The sequence below is a fragment of the Diabrotica virgifera genome, chromosome 7 (assembly GCF_917563875.1).
Source record: "Diabrotica virgifera virgifera chromosome 7, PGI_DIABVI_V3a".
NCBI classification, from domain to species: Eukaryota; Metazoa; Arthropoda; class Insecta; order Coleoptera; family Chrysomelidae; genus Diabrotica; species Diabrotica virgifera.
Window position 1 is genome coordinate 137,209,696 of NC_065449.1, and position 24,182 is coordinate 137,233,877.

The window sequence follows — 24,182 nt, forward strand, 5'->3', positions numbered from 1 at the left end:
ATTAGTCCTGTCGCCAGGGGGGGTACAACGGCCTCGTTAATTCAGATGGACTTACTCAAGTTTTTTTTATGTATTTTGACCCGTAGAACACGAATTTTTTGGGTAACAGTTGATCCGGATGTCGATAAGATTGTTATAGACCAAGAACTTGAGGAATCAAATAACAGCGATTTTTTGCAAAACAAAACAATATTTTGTATTTTTTGGGCCATTTTAAGTAAAAAATATTTCTACAAGTTTTTTCGTAGGATGCACAGTTTTCGAGATAAACGCGGTTGAACTTTAAAAAAATCGAAAAATTGCAATTTTTGAACCCGAATAACTTTTGATTAAAAAATAAAATAGCAAGTCTGCTTACCGCATTTGAAAGTTTAAGTCAAATTATATCGGTTTTGATTATTTGCATTGGTAAAAATTTATTTTTTTATTGTTTAACAAAGCTATAAACACGTAGGGTTTCCCGTGCTTTTACATGCGTTTTAACGCATGTAACGTAGAAATAGTCTTGATTGCACTAGTACCTATTCTACCTACTCGTTCGATTTTAAATGAGAAATCATAGAAACATCACTCACGCACTAGTTGTTTGTAGCTTTGTTTAGCAATAACACAATAAATTTTTAGCAATGCAAATAATCAAAACCGACATAATTTGACTTGAACTTTCAAAGGCGCTAAGCAGAATTGCTATTTTATTTTTTAATCAAAAGTTATTCGGGTTTAAAAATTGCAGTTTTTCGATTTTTTGAAAGTTCAACCGCGTTTATCTCGAAAACTGTGCATCCTACTAAAAAACTTGTAGAAATATTTTTTGCTTAAAATGACCCAAAAAATACAAAATATTGTTTTGTTTTGCCAAAAATCGCTGTTATTTGATTCCTCAAGTTCTTGGTCTATAACAATCTTATCGACATCCGGATCAACTGTTACCCAAAAAATTCGTGTTCTACGGGTCAAAATACATAAAAAAAATTTGGGTAAGTCCATCTGAATTAACGAGGCCGTTGTACCCCCCCTGGCGACAGGACTATATCTCCCGTGAAAAGGAAAAACCTAGTAAAGTGACTTACTAGGTTTATGCTTAGTATCAATTGTGTGAAACCCCATGAAGCTCTTTATCGACTGGTACTTAAAACTTGTAAATACTTGCATTTTTAAGAAAGTTATTTCAGATGGAAAATCCTAGCAAAATGGTAATTTCAATAAATTTGGTTGGAAAAACCTAGCATCTTGTTATTTTTTTAGAATAAACATAGCAACTTATACAGTGAACGATACATTTCTACTTATTTCAGAAGGAAAAATATAACAAAGGCTTTTACTAAATATTTCCTTTGAAAAGTGTATATATAAATATTTTTTTTAAATTGGAAGTTCCTAATAACATACCTTACCATTTTTAAGCCGAAAGACAAAAACGTCATATTTCTAAACAAAAAACTAGCAAAGTCATTTACTAGATATATCCATATTTTTTCCGGTCATTTAAACTCGGCGAATTATTTTAAAGTGTGTATGCTAGGTATTTCCAATTTAATTCCGCTTTGGCGCGAAAACGAAGGATCTTTTACTATGTTCTTCCAATGCACTTCGTTAAATTATTCAGTCTGTCGAGCCAGTCTCAACTGTGTATACCTACATACTCGTCTGGTGGTGAATTTGTTTTAATCTAATTATATAAAGTTTTGAAAACTATGTCTAAAAGAAAAAACATTATAATGGCTTTGGCTAAGGAAAATAAAGTAGTTTGTGTTCAGGAAGTGGGTGATCTTGAAAAGCGGTGAGTATTAGTTTTTACATTACAAACAAAGTACAATTTTGTTTGTTTGATTTTCAAAAAACAAACAATCAGTAAAATGGTAGATAATTCAAAAGAAATGCTGTAACGAATGCATTCTTTTTGTTATAGGTATAGTGAACTTGCGTCCTTTGGTCAAGATTGTTTGAAATCGATACAAGATACTGTGAAAGACGATTATTTGGTTGATAACCTGATGATGGACGGCTTACAAAATCAAAAGTAGGTTTCTAGATTTATTTATACGGACTTCTGATTATAAAATTAACATATTCTGAATAAATCAACATTTCTTGAAACAAAAAATAATATGAACCGACTTATTTATTACTGTAAAAGGTGATAGGTTACAACAAATTAATTTAGTTGATATTTAGAAAATTCGCATGTCAGCTGATTGTTAATAAATATTTAGGTTACCATTACTTATGTAACAAAAATCGTTATATTTGTGTGCAGTGGATATTCAATTACCAAAACATTTTTCTATTGACTATGTTTCGTGGAAATTATTTTAATTATCTTGCTCATATTCGTATACTAAAAAGTATTTCTTAAACACATTGTGTATTTATAGCAAATGTAGCAATTTTTAATTCTAAACTTCAGAAGTTAAAATATGTGTATTATCATTATTTTTAGAGTAATTTATAAACAAAAATCAAATAAACTAAGCATAACAGTTTATTCAGAAGAGCCTTCGAACTCAAAAGCTTTTGGTTTGGAGTATTATTACAATGATAATAATAATATGGACGTTTGTCGCTAGCATTTTTGATTTTTATTTTTTTATTTTTAGTGATAATGATAACCCCTCTACTAATGAAAACCATTTTTATGATATTCAACCAATATGTTTAGTAAGAGATATTAGGAAGGAAGAAAACACAAAAGTTTATACCGAATTAAAACCGCTACCATTAATTGATGGAACAAAGGATGGTAGTCAAAATGATACGGATGTTAATAATGAATGTCACAAAGAAAAATCGGTTGATGTTATAGACGTTTGTCAGCATAATAAAGGTTACTAAATAAAATATTAATTATTATAAACAATTAGACCAAACTTATACTTTTTAGATGACACAGTTGACGATGACTCAGATTTAGACCCTAGTTATGACCCACAAGAATCTGAAGAAATAAGTTATGAGACAAAGAAAAAAAGGAGAATAGCAAAATTTTTTCAAACTGAAAATGAAAAAAGTGTAGTTGGCACTGTTATGGAAAATGAAGGTTTAGTAGATAAACAATTGAAAGATATAAACCAGGAAACTCTGCCAGGTAAAAATGCTTTGTATTTTGTGTTTCACATGAATTAACTAATATCTACGTTTTTTATAGAAGCACAAATCAGTGATAAAACCGATGAAGGATACGAGAAAAACAGAAAAAAAAGAGCAAGAACAGCGAAAGAGCAAATTGAGAGGCATCTAGAAAAATATCAGTTATTAGAACCATGTAATTGTAAAAAAAAATGTAGAGAATTTTTATCAGAAGAAAGAAGACAAAATATTTGCCAGTCATTTTGGAAAATGAGTTTTGGCGAGAGAAGTCAATATTTTAATGCCAGTATAAAGATTGGGGGTATTAAGAGAAGAAAAGTAGATAGTGAAAATAAACGTCAACACGTCCTTACATACTCGTTGCTCAAGGATGATGGTATTGAAATGAATGTGTGTAAGCAAATGTATTTACATACACATGGAATGAAAACTGATGGTATGATAACGGACTTCAAAAACAGATATAAACAATCTATGGGGTTAGAACTGGTTAAGGATAAACGAGGCTCGTCTGTTCCATCTAACAAGAAGGATCCCATTCTAATAAGAAACCATATTGAATCTTATAATCCGCAAATATCACACTATAAATTGCAACATGCTCCCAATAGAAGATATTTATCTCAAGAGCTATCTATTACTGATATGTGGAAACATTTTTGTGAAACTCATGAAAAAATATCTTATGACAGATATAGAACTGAATTTAATTCACTTAACATTGGATTTGATCAACCAAATCAAGATGAGTGTGACATTTGCGTACATCAAAAAGAGCACAAAAAAATATGTACAATTCCAGAGACTTGTGATCAATGTAATACGTTTAATGATCACCATATGGCATATATTGCTGCCAGAAAAGCGTATGATAATGACAGACAGCACGACTATCCAGACTCATTTAAAGTTTATTGCGCGGATATGCAAAAAGTGTTACTACTTCCAAAGTTATCTTTAAAAAAATCTGTCTTTGTTAGTAAATTAGTTGTGTTCAATGAAACTTTTGCTTCGTTAACAAAAGATGAAGAAAATATTTGCGTTTTGTGGCATGAAGCTATAAGTGGTCGCTCGGCGGAAGATGTGGCATCAGCATATTGCGGGCTTATTCAAAGATCCTCAGTTAACGTAGAGCACTACGAATTTTGGTGTGACAACTGCAGTGCCCAAAATAAAAACTGGAAATTATTTACGTCATTTGTGGTAATTGTCAATTCTAACTGGGGTCCAAACAGTATTACTTTAAAATACTTTGAAGCTGGGCACTCTTTTATGAGAGCCGACAGTGTCCACGGAAACATTGGCAAGCTATGGAAAAAGAGATCCAACATTTATGAAATGAACGACTTAAATGAGCTAATATTAAAAGCCTCTAGAAAAAATAAAACCTTACTAATGAAACATGATGATTTTTATCGCTTTAAAGACGGTGTAAAACAAAGAACAAAAAAAGATGAAAATTTCCCAAAACTTAACGTGATTAAAGTAGTACAATTTAGAAAAGGGTCAAGACAAATGTTTTATAAGAAAAGTCATACTGAAAACGAATTTATTAATTTTGACTTTTTAAAACCTAAATTTAATCTGGAAATGCCTGAGAGCAAAACTGAAGATAGGGGTGTAAATGTTCAAAAAAAACAAAAAATAATTACAGAGCTTCTTCCTGCAATGCTAAGCCAAAAAAGATTCTTTTGGGAGAAACTACCTGTTTCTGAAACATCAAATGATTTACTAAATAATCGAGTTTAGTTTTTATTATTTTTGTTTGTTTTATGTAATTAAATGTTGAATTCAAAAACTTTTTGTAATTTTTCTAATAAAATATATGTAAAAATTATAACTTTACCTACTTTTTATTTTTAAAAACCAAAATGTACCTAACTACTTGATTTTACATAGTTTTAAAGCAATCATAAAGTATCATATTAGCAAGTGTAATATAGTACCTACTAGTTTTTTCCTTGGCAAAAATAGTATGAATTAGGAACTAAGTAAGCATACTAGCTTTTTCCGCAGCAAAATCAATATTTCTTTGCATTTCAAAAATAGTAAGTGACATAGAATTAAAAAAACTGCAAATATTTGGAAAAAACTAAGTTACAGTTACAGGGACATACACTTGAAATCCACTGAACGAAAAAAAAAACAAAAAATAATATAATTCTATTAAACGGCGATATACTTTTCTTTCTTTTCGTTTCCTGAAAAGTTATCAAAACTCAGTTACTAGGTTTTTCCTTTTCACGGGAGATATTCTCTAAGAATATGGATGTAGTAATAGTAGTCCTGTCGCCAGTAGGGGTACAACGGCCTCCTTAATTCAGATGGACTTACCCAAGTTTTCTTTATGTATTTTGACCCGTAGAACACGAATTTTTTGGGTAACAGTCGATCCGGATGTCGATAAGATTGTTATAAACAAAGAACTTGAGGAATCACATAACAGCGATTTTTCACAAAACAAAACATGTTTTTGTATTCTTTGGGTCATTATAAGCAAAAAATTATTTTACAAGTTTTTTGGTAGGATGCATAGTTTTCGGCATAAACGGGGTTGAACTTTCAAAAAATCCAAAAATTGCAATTTTTGAACCCGAATAACTTTTGATTGAAAAATAAAATAGCAATTCTGCTTACCGCATTTGAAAGTTCAAGTAAAATTCTATCGGTTTTGATTATTTTCATTGCTAGAAATTAATTTTTTTATTGTTAAACAAAGCTATCAACACATAGTGATTGAATGATGTTTTCAATGCATTTCTAATTTGAAATCGAACGAGTAGGAATTTCCACAGAATTTCTACGTACATTACGTCCATTAAAACGCATGCATTGGGCCCGGGAAACACTATGTGTTTATACCTTTATTTAACAAATAAAAACTTATTTTTTAGCAATGCAAACAATCAAAACCGATAGAATTTGACTTGAACTTTCAAATCCATTAATCATAATTGCTATTTTATTTTTTAATCAAAAGTTATTCCGGTTCAAAAATTGCCCTTTTTCGATTTTTTGAAAGTTTAACCGCGTTTATCTCGAAAACTACGCGTCCTACGAAAAAACTTGTAAGACCATTTTTTGCTGAGAATTGCCCAAAAAATACAAAAAAATATTTTGTTTTGCGAAAAATCGCTGCTATGTAATTCCTCAAGTTCTTTGTTTATAACAATCTTATCGACATCCGGATCAACTGTTACCCAAAAAATTCGTGTTCTACGGGTCAAAATACATAAAAAAACTTGGGTAAGTCCATCTGAATTAAGGAGGCCGTTGTACCCCCCCTGGCGACAGGACTATAGTGTTGCTGAACATGTAAATGTCATTGTATACCGGGTGTAACAATAATACTGTGTTTTTTCCTGAAAGTTCGTAACACCCTGTGGAATATTCTGGCATTTAAAAAATATTGAAATTAAAACTTAATTGTAGCCTTAGCCTTTCTTAACATTCTGCTTTTTGACTCAATCACTTATGTTGGATAATAAAAAAGTTAGGTACAGGGTGTTTTTAAATAAGTGCGACAAACTTTAAGGGTTAATTCTGCATAAAAAAAATAATGACAGTTTGCTTTATAAACATATGTCCGCAAATGCTTCGTTTCCGAGATAAGGGATGTTGAATTTTTTCTTACAAACTGATAATTTATTTATTGCTCTAAAACCGGTTGAGATGTGCAAATTAAATTTGGTAGGTTTTAAGAGGTAGTTCACATTTTTTTACATACATCTAAAAATTTTATTGAAAATGGTTATTCATTTTTGATTTACATTTACTCTGTGTGGAGTATGAAGGGGACCATTCTCGTTGGAACTTTACCGCGCTGAGCAGATGGGACGTGAATTGCAAATTGTAGAATTCCCTCACCTTCCTTAGTCTCAGCATCCGTATGGCTTGCAAATTGTAGAAGCCTCGGAGGTGTAACCAGAGAAGGTTCCCATTGTTTTCATTCTGGTGGGATGTAGAATATCATTATTTTGTTTTATATGCCATTACAGTGAAAACTTAGTCTTTTTGTAGCAGTTGCCGCTAGGGCATCTATGCCATTTCGTTCGTTGCAATCCGGGACTGCACGCTGGGGTTTGTTTTGGTTGGATCAGGGAGAGCAGCATATGCGCCTCCTGATGAGAGACTAATAAGTTTCGAAACCGGTAGAGGTGCTTGCAGCACTCTCTGATTGGACTAGAATATGGTTCGGCTGTATTTTCGTTTTGCAACGAAATTGAAAATGGTTATTCATTTTTAAAAATTTTATATTCGCCATTGGCGTGCATACAGGTAATATGACCGGGTAATATGACCCGTATGCACGTCAATGGTGAATATAAAATACATAATTGTACGTCAAAAAATGCGCAATGACTGCCTCTTAAAACTATCAAATTTCATTTGCATATCTCAACCGGTTTTAGAGCAATAAATAAATGGTCAGTGTGTAAGAAAAAATTGAACACCCGGTATCTCGGAAACGAAGCATTTGCAGACATATGTTTATAAATCAAACGGTCATTATTTTTTCATGCAGGATTACCCCTTAAAGTTTGTCGCACTTATTTAGAAACACCCTATATTGATGAAGAACATGGCTACTTGTCAAAGTACCTAACTTTTTCATTATCCAACATATGTGAATGAGTCAAAAATCAGAATGTTAAGAGAGGCTAGGGCTACAACTGAGTTTTAATTTCAATATTTTTTAAATGCTAGAATATTCCACAGGGTGTTACGAACTTTCAGGAAAAAACACAGTATTATTGTTACACCCGGTATACAATGACATTTACATGTTCAGCAACACTATTACTACATCCATATTCTTAGAGAATGAGGCTATAACATATTTAAAAAAATCACTAAAATCGGACAACAGCTTTAGGAGACTCGAGACATCAAAAATGACCCATTTTTAAGGTGTTCTATTTTTTTGGCCAGGAGTGTAGTTAGTAAAAACAAAGAGAAATATGGTAGGTGAAAAGATTTTCTTTTGTGCATGCTCGAATTAGTACATTCAACTTGAAATAACAGAAAAATGGTCTATTTTGTGAGTATAATGCTGACAATACTTTTTGTATTGATTGAATCAATACTGTTGAAATGAGCACTGTTAAATGTCAATTACATTCAAACTAATCAAGATATTGGTGAAAAAAAGATTGACGACTCATATATTTTAAAAAAAGACTTTTATTTTTTAATCCCGCATCTACCAGAATTTAAATACATCGTTTTCCTTCTACAATACCTTTCATTCTGGTTTTATTTCTATGTTCAAAAAGTTGGACTGGAAAAAAAGATCAAATTATACAGCGCATTTTAAATACTCTTAAAAATCAAAAATGAATAACCATTTTCAATTTCGTTGCAAAACGAAAATACAGCCGAACCATATTCCAGTCCAATCAGAGAGTGCTGCAAGCACCTCTACCGGTTTCGAAACTTATTAGTCTCTCATCAGGAGGCACATATGCTGCTCTCCCTGATCCAACCAAAACAAACCCCAGCGTGCAGTCCCGAATTGCAACGAACGAAATGGCATAGATGCCCTAGCGGCAACTGCTAGCAAAAGACTAAGTTTTCACTCTAATGGCATATAACATATCCCACCAGAATGAAAACAATGGGAACCTTCTCTGGTTACACCTCCGAGGCTTCTACAATTTGCAAGCCATACGGATGCTGAGACTAAGGAAGATGAGGGAATTCTACAATTTACAATTCACGTCACATCTGCTCAGCGCGGTAAAGTTCCAACGAGACTGGTTCCCTTCATACTCCACACAGAGTAAATGTAAATCAAAAATGAATAACCATTTTCAATTTCGTTGCAAAACGAAAATACAGCCGAACCATATTCCAGTCCAATCAGAGAGTGCTGCAAGCACCTCTACCGGTTTCGAAACTTATTAGTCTCTCATCAGGAGGCACATATGCTGCTCTCCCTGATCCAACCAAAACAAACCCCAGCGTGCAGTCCCGAATTGCAACGAACGAAATGGCATAGATGCCCTAGCGGCAACTGCTAGCAAAAGACTAAGTTTTCACTCTAATGGCATATAACATATCCCACCAGAATGAAAACAATGGGAACCTTCTCTGGTTACACCTCCGAGGCTTCTACAATTTGCAAGCCATACGGATGCTGAGACTAAGGAAGATGAGGGAATTCTACAATTTACAATTCACGTCACATCTGCTCAGCGCGGTAAAGTTCCAACGAGACTGGTTCCCTTCATACTCCACACAGAGTAAATGTAAATCAAAAATGAATAACCATTTTCAATTTCGTTGCAAAACGAAAATACAGCCGAACCATATTCCAGTCCAATCAGAGAGTGCTGCAAGCACCTCTACCGGTTTCGAAACTTATTAGTCTCTCATCAGGAGGCACATATGCTGCTCTCCCTGATCCAACCAAAACAAACCCCAGCGTGCAGTCCCGAATTGCAACGAACGAAATGGCATAGATGCCCTAGCGGCAACTGCTAGCAAAAGACTAAGTTTTCACTCTAATGGCATATAACATATCCCACCAGAATGAAAACAATGGGAACCTTCTCTGGTTACACCTCCGAGGCTTCTACAATTTGCAAGCCATACGGATGCTGAGACTAAGGAAGATGAGGGAATTCTACAATTTACAATTCACGTCACATCTGCTCAGCGCGGTAAAGTTCCAACGAGACTGGTTCCCTTCATACTCCACACAGAGTAAATGTAAATCAAAAATGAATAACCATTTTCAATTTCGTTGCAAAACGAAAATACAGCCGAACCATATTCCAGTCCAATCAGAGAGTGCTGCAAGCACCTCTACCGGTTTCGAAACTTATTAGTCTCTCATCAGGAGGCACATATGCTGCTCTCCCTGATCCAACCAAAACAAACCCCAGCGTGCAGTCCCGAATTGCAACGAACGAAATGGCATAGATGCCCTAGCGGCAACTGCTAGCAAAAGACTAAGTTTTCACTCTAATGGCATATAACATATCCCACCAGAATGAAAACAATGGGAACCTTCTCTGGTTACACCTCCGAGGCTTCTACAATTTGCAAGCCATACGGATGCTGAGACTAAGGAAGATGAGGGAATTCTACAATTTACAATTCACGTCACATCTGCTCAGCGCGGTAAAGTTCCAACGAGACTGGTTCCCTTCATACTCCACACAGAGTAAATGTAAATCAAAAATGAATAACCATTTTCAATTTCGTTGCAAAACGAAAATACAGCCGAACCATATTCCAGTCCAATCAGAGAGTGCTGCAAGCACCTCTACCGGTTTCGAAACTTATTAGTCTCTCATCAGGAGGCACATATGCTGCTCTCCCTGATCCAACCAAAACAAACCCCAGCGTGCAGTCCCGAATTGCAACGAACGAAATGGCATAGATGCCCTAGCGGCAACTGCTAGCAAAAGACTAAGTTTTCACTCTAATGGCATATAACATATCCCACCAGAATGAAAACAATGGGAACCTTCTCTGGTTACACCTCCGAGGCTTCTACAATTTGCAAGCCATACGGATGCTGAGACTAAGGAAGATGAGGGAATTCTACAATTTACAATTCACGTCACATCTGCTCAGCGCGGTAAAGTTCCAACGAGACTGGTTCCCTTCATACTCCACACAGAGTAAATGTAAATCAAAAATGAATAACCATTTTCAATTTCGTTGCAAAACGAAAATACAGCCGAACCATATTCCAGTCCGTGAATTGTAAATTGTAGAATTCCCTCATCTTCCTTAGTCTCAGCATCCGTATGGCTTGCAAATTGTAGAAGCCTCGGAGGTGTAACCAGAGAAGGTTCCCATTGTTTTCATTCTGGTGGGATATGTTATATGCCATTAGAGTGAAAACTTAGTCTTTTGCTAGCAGTTGCCGCTAGGGCATCTATGCCATTTCGTTCGTTGCAATTCGGGACTGCACGCTGGGGTTTGTTTTGGTTGGATCAGGGAGAGCAGCATATGTGCCTCCTGATGAGAGACTAATAAGTTTCGAAACCGGTAGAGGTGCTTGCAGCACTCTCTGATTGGACTGGAATATGGTTCGGCTGTATTTTCGTTTTGCAACGAAATTGAAAATGGTTATTCATTTTTGATTTACATTTACTCTGTGTGGAGTATGAAGGGAACCAGTCTCGTTGGAACTTTACCGCGCTGAGCAGATGTGACGTGAATTGTAAATTGTAGAATTCCCTCATCTTCCTTAGTCTCAGCATCCGTATGGCTTGCAAATTGTAGAAGCCTCGGAGGTGTAACCAGAGAAGGTTCCCATTGTTTTCATTCTGGTGGGATATGTTATATGCCATTAGAGTGAAAACTTAGTCTTTTGCTAGCAGTTGCCGCTAGGGCATCTATGCCATTTCGTTCGTTGCAATTCGGGACTGCACGCTGGGGTTTGTTTTGGTTGGATCAGGGAGAGCAGCATATGTGCCTCCTGATGAGAGACTAATAAGTTTCGAAACCGGTAGAGGTGCTTGCAGCACTCTCTGATTGGACTGGAATATGGTTCGGCTGTATTTTCGTTTTGCAACGAAATTGAAAATGGTTATTCATTTTTGATTTACATTTACTCTGTGTGGAGTATGAAGGGAACCAGTCTCGTTGGAACTTTACCGCGCTGAGCAGATGTGACGTGAATTGTAAATTGTAGAATTCCCTCATCTTCCTTAGTCTCAGCATCCGTATGGCTTGCAAATTGTAGAAGCCTCGGAGGTGTAACCAGAGAAGGTTCCCATTGTTTTCATTCTGGTGGGATATGTTATATGCCATTAGAGTGAAAACTTAGTCTTTTGCTAGCAGTTGCCGCTAGGGCATCTATGCCATTTCGTTCGTTGCAATTCGGGACTGCACGCTGGGGTTTGTTTTGGTTGGATCAGGGAGAGCAGCATATGTGCCTCCTGATGAGAGACTAATAAGTTTCGAAACCGGTAGAGGTGCTTGCAGCACTCTCTGATTGGACTGGAATATGGTTCGGCTGTATTTTCGTTTTGCAACGAAATTGAAAATGGTTATTCATTTTTGATTTACATTTACTCTGTGTGGAGTATGAAGGGAACCAGTCTCGTTGGAACTTTACCGCGCTGAGCAGATGTGACGTGAATTGTAAATTGTAGAATTCCCTCATCTTCCTTAGTCTCAGCATCCGTATGGCTTGCAAATTGTAGAAGCCTCGGAGGTGTAACCAGAGAAGGTTCCCATTGTTTTCATTCTGGTGGGATATGTTATATGCCATTAGAGTGAAAACTTAGTCTTTTGCTAGCAGTTGCCGCTAGGGCATCTATGCCATTTCGTTCGTTGCAATTCGGGACTGCACGCTGGGGTTTGTTTTGGTTGGATCAGGGAGAGCAGCATATGTGCCTCCTGATGAGAGACTAATAAGTTTCGAAACCGGTAGAGGTGCTTGCAGCACTCTCTGATTGGACTGGAATATGGTTCGGCTGTATTTTCGTTTTGCAACGAAATTGAAAATGGTTATTCATTTTTGATTTACATTTACTCTGTGTGGAGTATGAAGGGAACCAGTCTCGTTGGAACTTTACCGCGCTGAGCAGATGTGACGTGAATTGTAAATTGTAGAATTCCCTCATCTTCCTTAGTCTCAGCATCCGTATGGCTTGCAAATTGTAGAAGCCTCGGAGGTGTAACCAGAGAAGGTTCCCATTGTTTTCATTCTGGTGGGATATGTTATATGCCATTAGAGTGAAAACTTAGTCTTTTGCTAGCAGTTGCCGCTAGGGCATCTATGCCATTTCGTTCGTTGCAATTCGGGACTGCACGCTGGGGTTTGTTTTGGTTGGATCAGGGAGAGCAGCATATGTGCCTCCTGATGAGAGACTAATAAGTTTCGAAACCGGTAGAGGTGCTTGCAGCACTCTCTGATTGGACTGGAATATGGTTCGGCTGTATTTTCGTTTTGCAACGAAATTGAAAATGGTTATTCATTTTTGATTTACATTTACTCTGTGTGGAGTATGAAGGGAACCAGTCTCGTTGGAACTTTACCGCGCTGAGCAGATGTGACGTGAATTGTAAATTGTAGAATTCCCTCATCTTCCTTAGTCTCAGCATCCGTATGGCTTGCAAATTGTAGAAGCCTCGGAGGTGTAACCAGAGAAGGTTCCCATTGTTTTCATTCTGGTGGGATATGTTATATGCCATTAGAGTGAAAACTTAGTCTTTTGCTAGCAGTTGCCGCTAGGGCATCTATGCCATTTCGTTCGTTGCAATTCGGGACTGCACGCTGGGGTTTGTTTTGGTTGGATCAGGGAGAGCAGCATATGTGCCTCCTGATGAGAGACTAATAAGTTTCGAAACCGGTAGAGGTGCTTGCAGCACTCTCTGATTGGACTGGAATATGGTTCGGCTGTATTTTCGTTTTGCAACGAAATTGAAAATGGTTATTCATTTTTGATTTACATTTACTCTGTGTGGAGTATGAAGGGAACCAGTCTCGTTGGAACTTTACCGCGCTGAGCAGATGTGACGTGAATTGTAAATTGTAGAATTCCCTCATCTTCCTTAGTCTCAGCATCCGTATGGCTTGCAAATTGTAGAAGCCTCGGAGGTGTAACCAGAGAAGGTTCCCATTGTTTTCATTCTGGTGGGATATGTTATATGCCATTAGAGTGAAAACTTAGTCTTTTGCTAGCAGTTGCCGCTAGGGCATCTATGCCATTTCGTTCGTTGCAATTCGGGACTGCACGCTGGGGTTTGTTTTGGTTGGATCAGGGAGAGCAGCATATGTGCCTCCTGATGAGAGACTAATAAGTTTCGAAACCGGTAGAGGTGCTTGCAGCACTCTCTGATTGGACTGGAATATGGTTCGGCTGTATTTTCGTTTTGCAACGAAATTGAAAATGGTTATTCATTTTTGATTTACATTTACTCTGTGTGGAGTATGAAGGGAACCAGTCTCGTTGGAACTTTACCGCGCTGAGCAGATGTGACGTGAATTGTAAATTGTAGAATTCCCTCATCTTCCTTAGTCTCAGCATCCGTATGGCTTGCAAATTGTAGAAGCCTCGGAGGTGTAACCAGAGAAGGTTCCCATTGTTTTCATTCTGGTGGGATATGTTATATGCCATTAGAGTGAAAACTTAGTCTTTTGCTAGCAGTTGCCGCTAGGGCATCTATGCCATTTCGTTCGTTGCAATTCGGGACTGCACGCTGGGGTTTGTTTTGGTTGGATCAGGGAGAGCAGCATATGTGCCTCCTGATGAGAGACTAATAAGTTTCGAAACCGGTAGAGGTGCTTGCAGCACTCTCTGATTGGACTGGAATATGGTTCGGCTGTATTTTCGTTTTGCAACGAAATTGAAAATGGTTATTCATTTTTGATTTACATTTACTCTGTGTGGAGTATGAAGGGAACCAGTCTCGTTGGAACTTTACCGCGCTGAGCAGATGTGACGTGAATTGTAAATTGTAGAATTCCCTCATCTTCCTTAGTCTCAGCATCCGTATGGCTTGCAAATTGTAGAAGCCTCGGAGGTGTAACCAGAGAAGGTTCCCATTGTTTTCATTCTGGTGGGATATGTTATATGCCATTAGAGTGAAAACTTAGTCTTTTGCTAGCAGTTGCCGCTAGGGCATCTATGCCATTTCGTTCGTTGCAATTCGGGACTGCACGCTGGGGTTTGTTTTGGTTGGATCAGGGAGAGCAGCATATGTGCCTCCTGATGAGAGACTAATAAGTTTCGAAACCGGTAGAGGTGCTTGCAGCACTCTCTGATTGGACTGGAATATGGTTCGGCTGTATTTTCGTTTTGCAACGAAATTGAAAATGGTTATTCATTTTTGATTTACATTTACTCTGTGTGGAGTATGAAGGGAACCAGTCTCGTTGGAACTTTACCGCGCTGAGCAGATGTGACGTGAATTGTAAATTGTAGAATTCCCTCATCTTCCTTAGTCTCAGCATCCGTATGGCTTGCAAATTGTAGAAGCCTCGGAGGTGTAACCAGAGAAGGTTCCCATTGTTTTCATTCTGGTGGGATATGTTATATGCCATTAGAGTGAAAACTTAGTCTTTTACTCTTAAAAATCTGCCTTTTTCTCCATGTACAGTAAAACCAATTTGTCTGCAACCGTGAGAAGAGATGACAGACGTTCGTCTATAGGGTGCAAGTGACCTTGAGGGTTTTTGTTAACTCTGTTTACCTCTAGGTAACTCGAAAATAATAAAAGATATGGAAAATTTTATTCAGTACAAAAATTTAACTGTTTTTTTTTAACAAAAATGTTGTTTTGTTTTTCATTACTGTAGCATGAAAGCTGTCAGAGATATCACTATTTTAAATTAGATTGCTAGCGCGAGTATCACCTTTCTTGTGCCTTGCCCTGTTGCCTTTTAAAAACTAAAGATTTTGAATAGATGTGATCAATGTGATTTTATGGTTCTTGAAATTTACTATAAAATGGTTTTTGAATGGATAAGGTATCTTTCAGAGTTATTGTAAAAAAAACCCAAACAACTTTTTTTCAATTTTGAAGCAGATGAGAATGGGATCTTCTACTTACTTTTCACAGCTGCTGGTTAAAAGCACTGCTGTAAGGCTACGGCTCCACGGGCGAGAAATTGACGCTAGCAGTAGCCGTAAAACGTACTTAAGGTTCCGCGGAACGGAATAGGAATAGCCGAACTGAACCGACTACGCACAAGTCCTGTAGTCGGTACAGTTCGGCTATTCCTATTCCGTTCCGCGGAACCTTAAGTTCGTTTTACGGCTACTGCTAGTGTCAATTTCTCGCCCGTGGAGCCGTAGCCTAATATTAGCATCACTCGGATGCTTTTGACGAGGACATTAAGAGTTTATTTCGAAATTCAAGTTAGGCTAGGCGATCAATTCCTCAATCCTATTAATTGGTGATGGGATAATAGTAATGGATATTTGCAACCCACAAAATTGCATATATCACCTGCGCCGCAGGAATCACTAGACATAATGTTTTGCAACTGCAAAAAGGATGCAGCACGTCATGCACCTGCATAAAGATTTTATGCAGGTGCTGTCATGCACCTGCTTTTATTTTCCATCATGAGTAGTTTTAAGGATGTAAAATTTCAAAAAGATATTTTTATTGTAAATAACAAAAAAGTATCAATGTCATGTAAGTAAAGAGATAAATAAATGATATGTTCAAATATATCTTTTTTTATTTTATAAAGGTAGGACTCGTTATAAAGGTTGAAAAATGAAACAAAGAAAAGTAACATTGACCCAAAATACCGAAATAAAATTGTTAATTAAAAATATTAATAAATAATTTTTTACACATCATTATCATGAAATGAGGTGGTTTATAAGGGTTAAATTATTCGGCCAACCAACAATAATGTCTTAAAATATAAAAAGATCTTTACTTAACTTTATCAAATGCTATTAAAGCTTAAAAAGTATTTTGATTTACGTTACAATTAGTTTTATTCAATTTTGGCAATAAGGGGTACTTTTTACCTGTAAAAATAATAAGCGTATATCGGCATAGAGTAGACTTTGAATTACGTGGTAGATAAGTAGAGCCTATTCACCTAATGTCATCATATTCCGTGCACTAGGATAGAAATCTGAGGTATTTTAGCTCTCATTGACTGGCGTATAATTAATATATTCAATTTGAGTTTTTTTAGACTTCGTGAACAAGACAGGGACGAGCTTTTTGAAAGAGCTAGAACCGAAATTCTAGATGAAATTGTTAATTTATCTCAAGTTAGTCCGAAGCATTGGGAAGAGACTTTGTTACAAAATATTTGGGAAAAAGTGTCTCCTCATGTTTTTGAAAATATTTATTTTCCAGCTGCCCAAACAGGATCAGCAGGTAATTATACCAAAGAGAATAATCGAAAATACATAATTTATTTGAGGAACTAGATTTTTGGATTATTGTCAAATATTTTATAGATTAAATATTATGCCATTTAATGTGAAAAGCGAAGAATATGACAATTCATTCCTTTAATTTGTATACAGGAGTCGATAAGTCAGTCAATCAATTTGCATACCGAACAAAAAGAAAAAAACTAGTTTATTGCTTATTTATATACAGGGTGAGGCAGATAAAGGGCCTATTAGAAGTATCTCGAGAACTAAAAGTAAGAAAATCATGAAAATTGTTATACAGGGGTTTTGAGGTGTGAACTATTTAATGAAAATATTTTGGTCTCTTTGCTACTTCCGGTTATACCGGAAGTTGATTGTAACTTCGTTTTTTTAAATGGGACACCCTGTATATTTTTAAATTTTTGTATTCTCCTCGATTTCTTCTTTCTTTAAATATAAGGTTTTGTAATATTATACAGGGTAGGTTAAAAGATAATTACGTTTTCTTATTAATTTCGTAGCAACATTCACACCCTGTAGGCTTGCAGTAGTTTGACATAATAAACTCCATTTATGTTCAAATAATTTTTAATATAGTCTACTATTATTTGGAATTATTGGTATAGTTAAATTTGTCGTTTTAGCATACAGGGCTGGTCGAAACTCGGAATGAGTATTTTCTGAGTTTTCTTAAATGGAACACCCTGTATTTTAGCATTGTAATCAAATGTTGTTTTATGTTACATTTTAATTACTTAAGCACTCCCTATACCTAACTTAACTGCTTTAATTTGTGAGTTATTGGTGATTCAAGCAAAACATTAATTGCAACACAAAATATGTGAAATTGTATTAGGTTAGCCGTGAAAATATTCAATCACAAATAATTTTTTGGAAATAAATACATATTAATCTAGACTGATACTTAAAATTGCCAATAATGGTTGAACTGTCAAAATACCATCGAAGTTAAGATTGTTGGTGCGATTAACAATTAAGCACAAATTCAAGCAGTTAGGTATAGGGAATGCTTAAGAAATAAAAAAGTACCATGAAATATCATTTCATTACAATACTAAAATATAGGGTGTTCCATTTAAGAAAACTCAGAAAATACTCATTCCGAGTTTAGACCCACCCTGTATACTAAAATTAAAAACTTAGGTATACTAATAATTGTTAACAATAGTAGACTATATTAAAAATCATTTGAACATAAATAGAGTTTATTATGTCAAACTACTACAATCCTACAGGGTGTGAATATTGCTACGAAATTAATAAGAAAACGTAATTATCTTTTAACCTACCCTGTATAATGTTACAAAACATTATGTTTTAAGAAAGAAGAAATCGAGGAGAATCCAAAAATGTCAAAATATACAGGGTGTCCCATTTTAAAAAACGAAGTTATAAGCAACTTCCGGTATAACCGGAAGTACCATGTAGATGAAAATATTTTCATTAAATAGATCAGTCTTCAAAACCCCATTATTCCAATTTTCATAATTCAGTTACCTTTAGTTCTCGAGATATTTCTAATAGGCCCTTTATCTGCCTCACCCTATATATACAAAATTATTTATATACAAAAGGAATTATGGTTTTAAAATTACTTTTGTGTACAAAACGCAGGCCAGCTTCCTTAATACAGCTATGACACTGCTTATTTACGCTTTGGCAGGTTTTATAAAATAATTCGGGGTTGTTGCGGGTTTCATCGAATTTCTCTTGAATTCTTGTTTTCAAATGTTCAATATCACGTAATTGGATGGCGAACACTTTGTTTTTGGTACTTCCCACAAAGCAACATCGCATGGCGTTAGGTCGAGTGACCGTGCTGGCCAGTCAATTCAGGTATTCAGGTCAATATCCACATGCCAAACTCGGCATTCAGGTATTCGCGAACTGCAAATCTGAACTGCGGTATAGCGCTGTCTTGTTGAAAATAGCGAATACCTGCAAACTCTGGATTATTTTAAAAAAAATACCCTTTAAATCAAGAAGCAGTCGTAAAATTTCACTATACGGTCAGGATCGTCTTTCGTTAACGCATGTATCAAACGTGGATGATAATAGTGATAATGTAATTTCTTTAAAATGCAACGTAAACTTCGTCGAAATATAACTAATTGAAGCGATGCACGAACTGTGGATTGCTTGGGCGTTTTAACAAATGTTGAGCAACGAGTTCACGAGGTCACAGAAGAGCGACCACTATGCTGAGCATCTAATACCGACCCACTTTATTGGGACTTCTTATGCAACTTGTACACCATAGGTGCACTTGTGCCTTGCAGGAATAGTTCTATTTGGGTTAATTCGTGGTGAATTCATTGAATATCGTATATCTAATGTAACTAATATTGTATATCGTTGGAATATCATTATGTATCGAATATAACTAATTGAAGCCATGCACGAACTGTGGATTGTTTGGGCGTCTCAACAAACGTTGAGCAACGAGTTCACGAGGTCACAGAAGAGCAACCACTATGCTTAGCATCTAATACTGACCCACTTTGTTGGGACTTCTTATGCAACTTGTACACTTGTTCCTTGTAGGAACAGTCCTATTTGGGTAATTCGTGGTGAATTCATTGAATATAGTGTATCCATATACGGTCGGAAAAATGTAAGAATACCCATGAACGATCACATCAATCACTTATTTTGTATTTGCTGTCTTTTTCTATAGCAAACGTTTGCTATTTATAGAAAAAGACAGCAAATACAAAATAAGTGATTGATGTGATCGTTCATGGGTATTCTTTCATTTTTCCGACTGTAACTAATATATCATTGTGTATCGTAATATCATAATATATCGAATATAACTAATTGAAGCGATGCACGAACTGTGGATTGCTTGCGCGTCTTAACAAATAATGAGCAACGAGTTCACGAGGTAGCAGAAGAGCGAACACTATGCTAAGCATGTATTACCGACCCACTTTGTTGGGACTTCTTATGCAATTAACTATTTTTAACGGGAAATAAGCCACAATTTCACTTTAAAAAAATGATTTTATTAACGTTTCGACGTCCAAATCGGATGCCGTTGTCAAAATACAAAAAATATTAATGAATTAAACAAAAATGTTGTTGCTTAGTAAAAAATTCTTCTAATAATTTATTTAATCTGACTCATTTATATCAGCAATTCAAAAATATATTATAATATATTTTAAAGTAGAAGACTGTAAAATGATATTGACAATATTTATGAGTTGCGTTCCTGGGACGACTTTACTGAAAGATAGTTCATTTGATTACATGAAATCAACCCCAACTCAAGAATATCCGTCACGAAAAATCATAGCATGTGATTTGTCTTTAAAAAGACAACCACATGCAACGGTGACAGTAAAATTCTCGCATTAGAGACTCCATAGTAAATCACGAGAGAAAACCAGGAAAAAACCTCGTGATACTATCCCGACATCGTATTAGGTCTTACTTTAGTTTACTCTCAAAACTAATACCAAATTCTGACCATAATATGTATATATGTTATTTTAAATTATAAATAATATTAATACAGTCGAATCCGCTTATTGGAATAGCCTTCGTGCCAAGCAAACTTATTCGTATAACCGGGATATTCTAATAACCGATCATTGGTGGCTACTAGAAACGTTTCGGGACCTCAAATTTCTATTCCTTAAAACGGGATATTCTGATAACCGGTATTCTAATACCCAGGTTCGACTGTAAAACATAGATATATAAATAATACTAAAATATAAAATACCAGGTTTTTGTAAAAGGTATATTTTAAAATACCCTAAATAAGGGTCACAATACAAACCGTTTTCGGATTAAGAAACCCATCATCAGTGTTAAAGCCCGAAAATTAAGTATAACCTAATTAATTGAGATAAAAGTTAAAAAATTGACAGAGGTTTCAAAAAAACAAGAGGCCATACTTACAAAAATTGCATGCCTGAGCCACCAAAATGTATTGGGTAAAAACCCTTTAAATGTAAACGATTTAGTTGTTTTACATATTTATATAAGATTCATGTGATGTCAAAGATATGCCTGGATGTTACCCAGGGCAACACAGGACTCTTCCCACGTGGTTGAAATTTTGTTTTGGAGAAAACCTCACATATTGTATTTCTCCAAGGTTTTCACCAATGTGAGGTTTTCTCCAAAAAAAATTCAACCACGTGGGAAGAGTTCTGTGTTGCCCTGGGTAACATCCAGGCATATCTTTGACATCACATGAATTTTATATAAATATGTAAAACAACTAAATCGTTTACATTTAAAGGGTTTTTACCCAATACATTTTTGGTGGCTCAGGCATGCATTTTTTGTAAGTATGGCCTCTTGTTTTTTAAAACCTCTGTCAATTTTTAACTTTTATCTCAATTAATTAGGTTATACTTAATTTTAGGGCTTTTAAACACTGATGATGGATTTCTTAATCCGAAAACGTTTTGTATTGTGACCCTTGTTTAGGGTATTTTAAAATATACCTTTTACAAATACCTGGTATTTTGTGATTTATGGTATACAGCCAGCTACCGGTAGTTTATTTTCCTCGTGGATTTTACTAAAATATAAAATATGTACTAACTCGATATGCTATTGACTTACTAATCGTGGTATTTTCTTTCTGTTGACTTTCTCTTTTAATATGGGTAACCACATCCTACTGCAATAACATATATTTTAGTAAGTCAATAACGTATCGAGTACATATTTTATATTTTAGTATTATTTATATATCTATGTATTATTAATATTATTTATAATTTAAAATAACATATATACATATTAAAATCAGAATTCTGGTATTAGTTTTGAGAGTAAACTAAAGTAAGACCTAATAAAAAGAAAAAGAATAAGTTTTCAATCCAATGGCATATCAAACAACATGTTATTCTACATCCCACCAGACTGAAAACAATGGGAACCTTCTCTGGTTACACCTCCGAGGCTTCTACAATTTGCAAGCCATAACGGATGCTGAGACTAAGGAAGATGAGGGAATTTTACAATTTATAATTCACGTCCCATCTGCTCAGCGCGGTAAAGTTCCAACGAGAATGGTTCCCTTCGTACTCCAATCAGAGTAAACATATAAATAGCCATTTTCAATTTCGTTGCAAAACAAAAATACAGCCGCATCGTATTCTAGCCCAATCAGAGAGTGCAGCAAGCACCTCTACCGGTTTCGAAACTTATTAGTCTCTCATCAGGAGGCACATATGCTGCTCCCTGATCCAACCAAAACAAATCCCGGCGTGCAGTCACGGATTGCAACGAACGAAATGGCATAGATGCCCTAGCGGCAACTGCTAGCAAAAAAATAAGTTTTCAATCCAATGGCATATAAAACAACATAATGTTATTCTACATGCCACCAGACTGAAAACAATGGGAACCTTCTCTGGTTACACCTCCGAGGCTTCTACAATTTGCAAGCCGTGACGGATGCTGAGACTAAGGAAGATGAGGGAATTTTACAATTTATAATTCACGTTCCATCTGCTCAGCGCGATAAAGACCTAATACTTACGCATTTAAGACCTAATACTTACGATGTCGGGATAGTATCACGAGGTTTTTTCCTGGTTTTCCCTCGTGATTTACTATGGAATCTCTAACGCTAGAATTTTACTGTCACCGTTTATGTGGTTGCCTTTTTAAAGACAGATCACATGCTATGATTTTTTTGTGACGTATATTCTTGAGTTGGGGTTGATTTCATGTAATCGAATGAACTATCTTTCAGTAAAGTCGTCTCAGGAACGCAACTCATAAATATTGGCAATATCATTTTAAAGTCTTCTACTTTAAAATGTATTATAATGTATGTCTGAATTGTCGATATAAATGAGTCAGATTAAATAAATTATTGGAAGAATTTTTTACTAAGCAACAACATTTTTGTTTGATTCATTAATATTTTTTGTATTTTGACAACGGCATCCGATTGGGACGTCGAAACGTTAATAAAATCATTTTTTTAAGTAAAATTGTGGCTTATTTCACATTAAAAATAGTTAATTACAAAAATGCCACAAGAAAATAGCTTGAGAACAACATTCTTATGCAACTTGTAGTCTTCTTATGCAGCAGTCCTATTTGGGCAATTCGTGGTGAATTCATTAAATATCGTCTTGTAATCTGCTTAATAACACAGTTACGAAATCAAGAGACAGATTTTTTTCTTCTATAGTACACTTGATACTGGTTGGGGCGACTGCCATGGCGGCGTGAACACGGTGATAGACAATCGTAAGCTAACATGTGCCACACTCCTCATCTCTCATCGCAACAATTCGGTAACGCAAGCGCGTCAGACAGCGTTAACTGCCTATGCCCACCCCTGAATATGACTATATTAAATTTTAGCTTAAAAGATTCTACTTCTTTTTGTGTAGACATGACTCTGTTTTTCAATGTGCCTCCAGTAGGTTGTCATTCCACCTTTTTCGTGGTCTTCCCACTGATCGTCTTCCTATTGGGGAACCGTCTCTCGCCGTCCTTACTACTCTATTTGTTGTCATTCGGCTTATGTGGTCATTCCATTCAAAATTAATATTCCGGCTAAAAAAGTTTATATCAATTATCTCCCTTCTGTTAAAATAAATTAGGTATAGTTAATGGCGCCGGGTTAGAGATTGTAATTGCTGGACCCAGCATCCGGCAATCCAGCTGTATCCAGCGTTTTTGTACATGCTTAATCCAGCAAACGTGTCAAATTCGAAATAAGTTACTTCATGTCTTCATTAGCCTCTTTATTTAAAGCCGTGAGTGGGCAACTTGCCATTCAGACTGTCGTCTTATCACCTAAAATCGTGTTTTTATTTCTTATTCCACATTTTGCTGTATCCGTGCTGGATTTAGGCCAATCTTGCAAAAATCCAACTGGACTGAAAATGCAGCTGGATTGCAATCCCTACGCCTGGTAATCACCGAATCACAGATGGAGAATGTGTCACAGAGAATATCAACTACAAAAAGTGCCAATCCATAGGCATTATCCGAAAGAGCACCTTTGAGTTGCTGAATGTTGTGTGGTACAGCTGCACTACGTAATAGAAAAGTATAAAACGAGGTCTAGCGGTAGTTGTGATTTCATCCACAATAAAGGGCAAATCCTTTCATCATTTAAATTGGAAATTCGATAAGTACCCCGCACAAACCTTATGGAAATTAGGTCCCAATAGATTTAGTTCATACTTTGGGAAAATACCCTTTGAAGCATTGTGATGACAAGTTCTCATGGGCACAACTCGATCGTATGGA

The 24,182-nt window shown here is 35.8% G+C and overlaps 1 protein-coding gene across 3 annotated transcripts in view; it reads left to right on the forward strand.

Moving 5' to 3' along the window:
- LOC114337779 (dynamin-like 120 kDa protein, mitochondrial) overlaps positions 1-24,182 on the forward strand; it is a 231,158-nt gene that overhangs the window by 115,650 nt on the left and 91,326 nt on the right. For all 3 annotated transcript variants that reach the window (XM_050656057.1, XM_050656058.1, XM_050656059.1), the window contains one exon: positions 16,724-16,911. In XM_050656057.1, the coding sequence (XP_050512014.1) occupies positions 16,724-16,911 (188 nt within the window). The remainder of the gene's footprint in view (positions 1-16,723; positions 16,912-24,182) is intronic.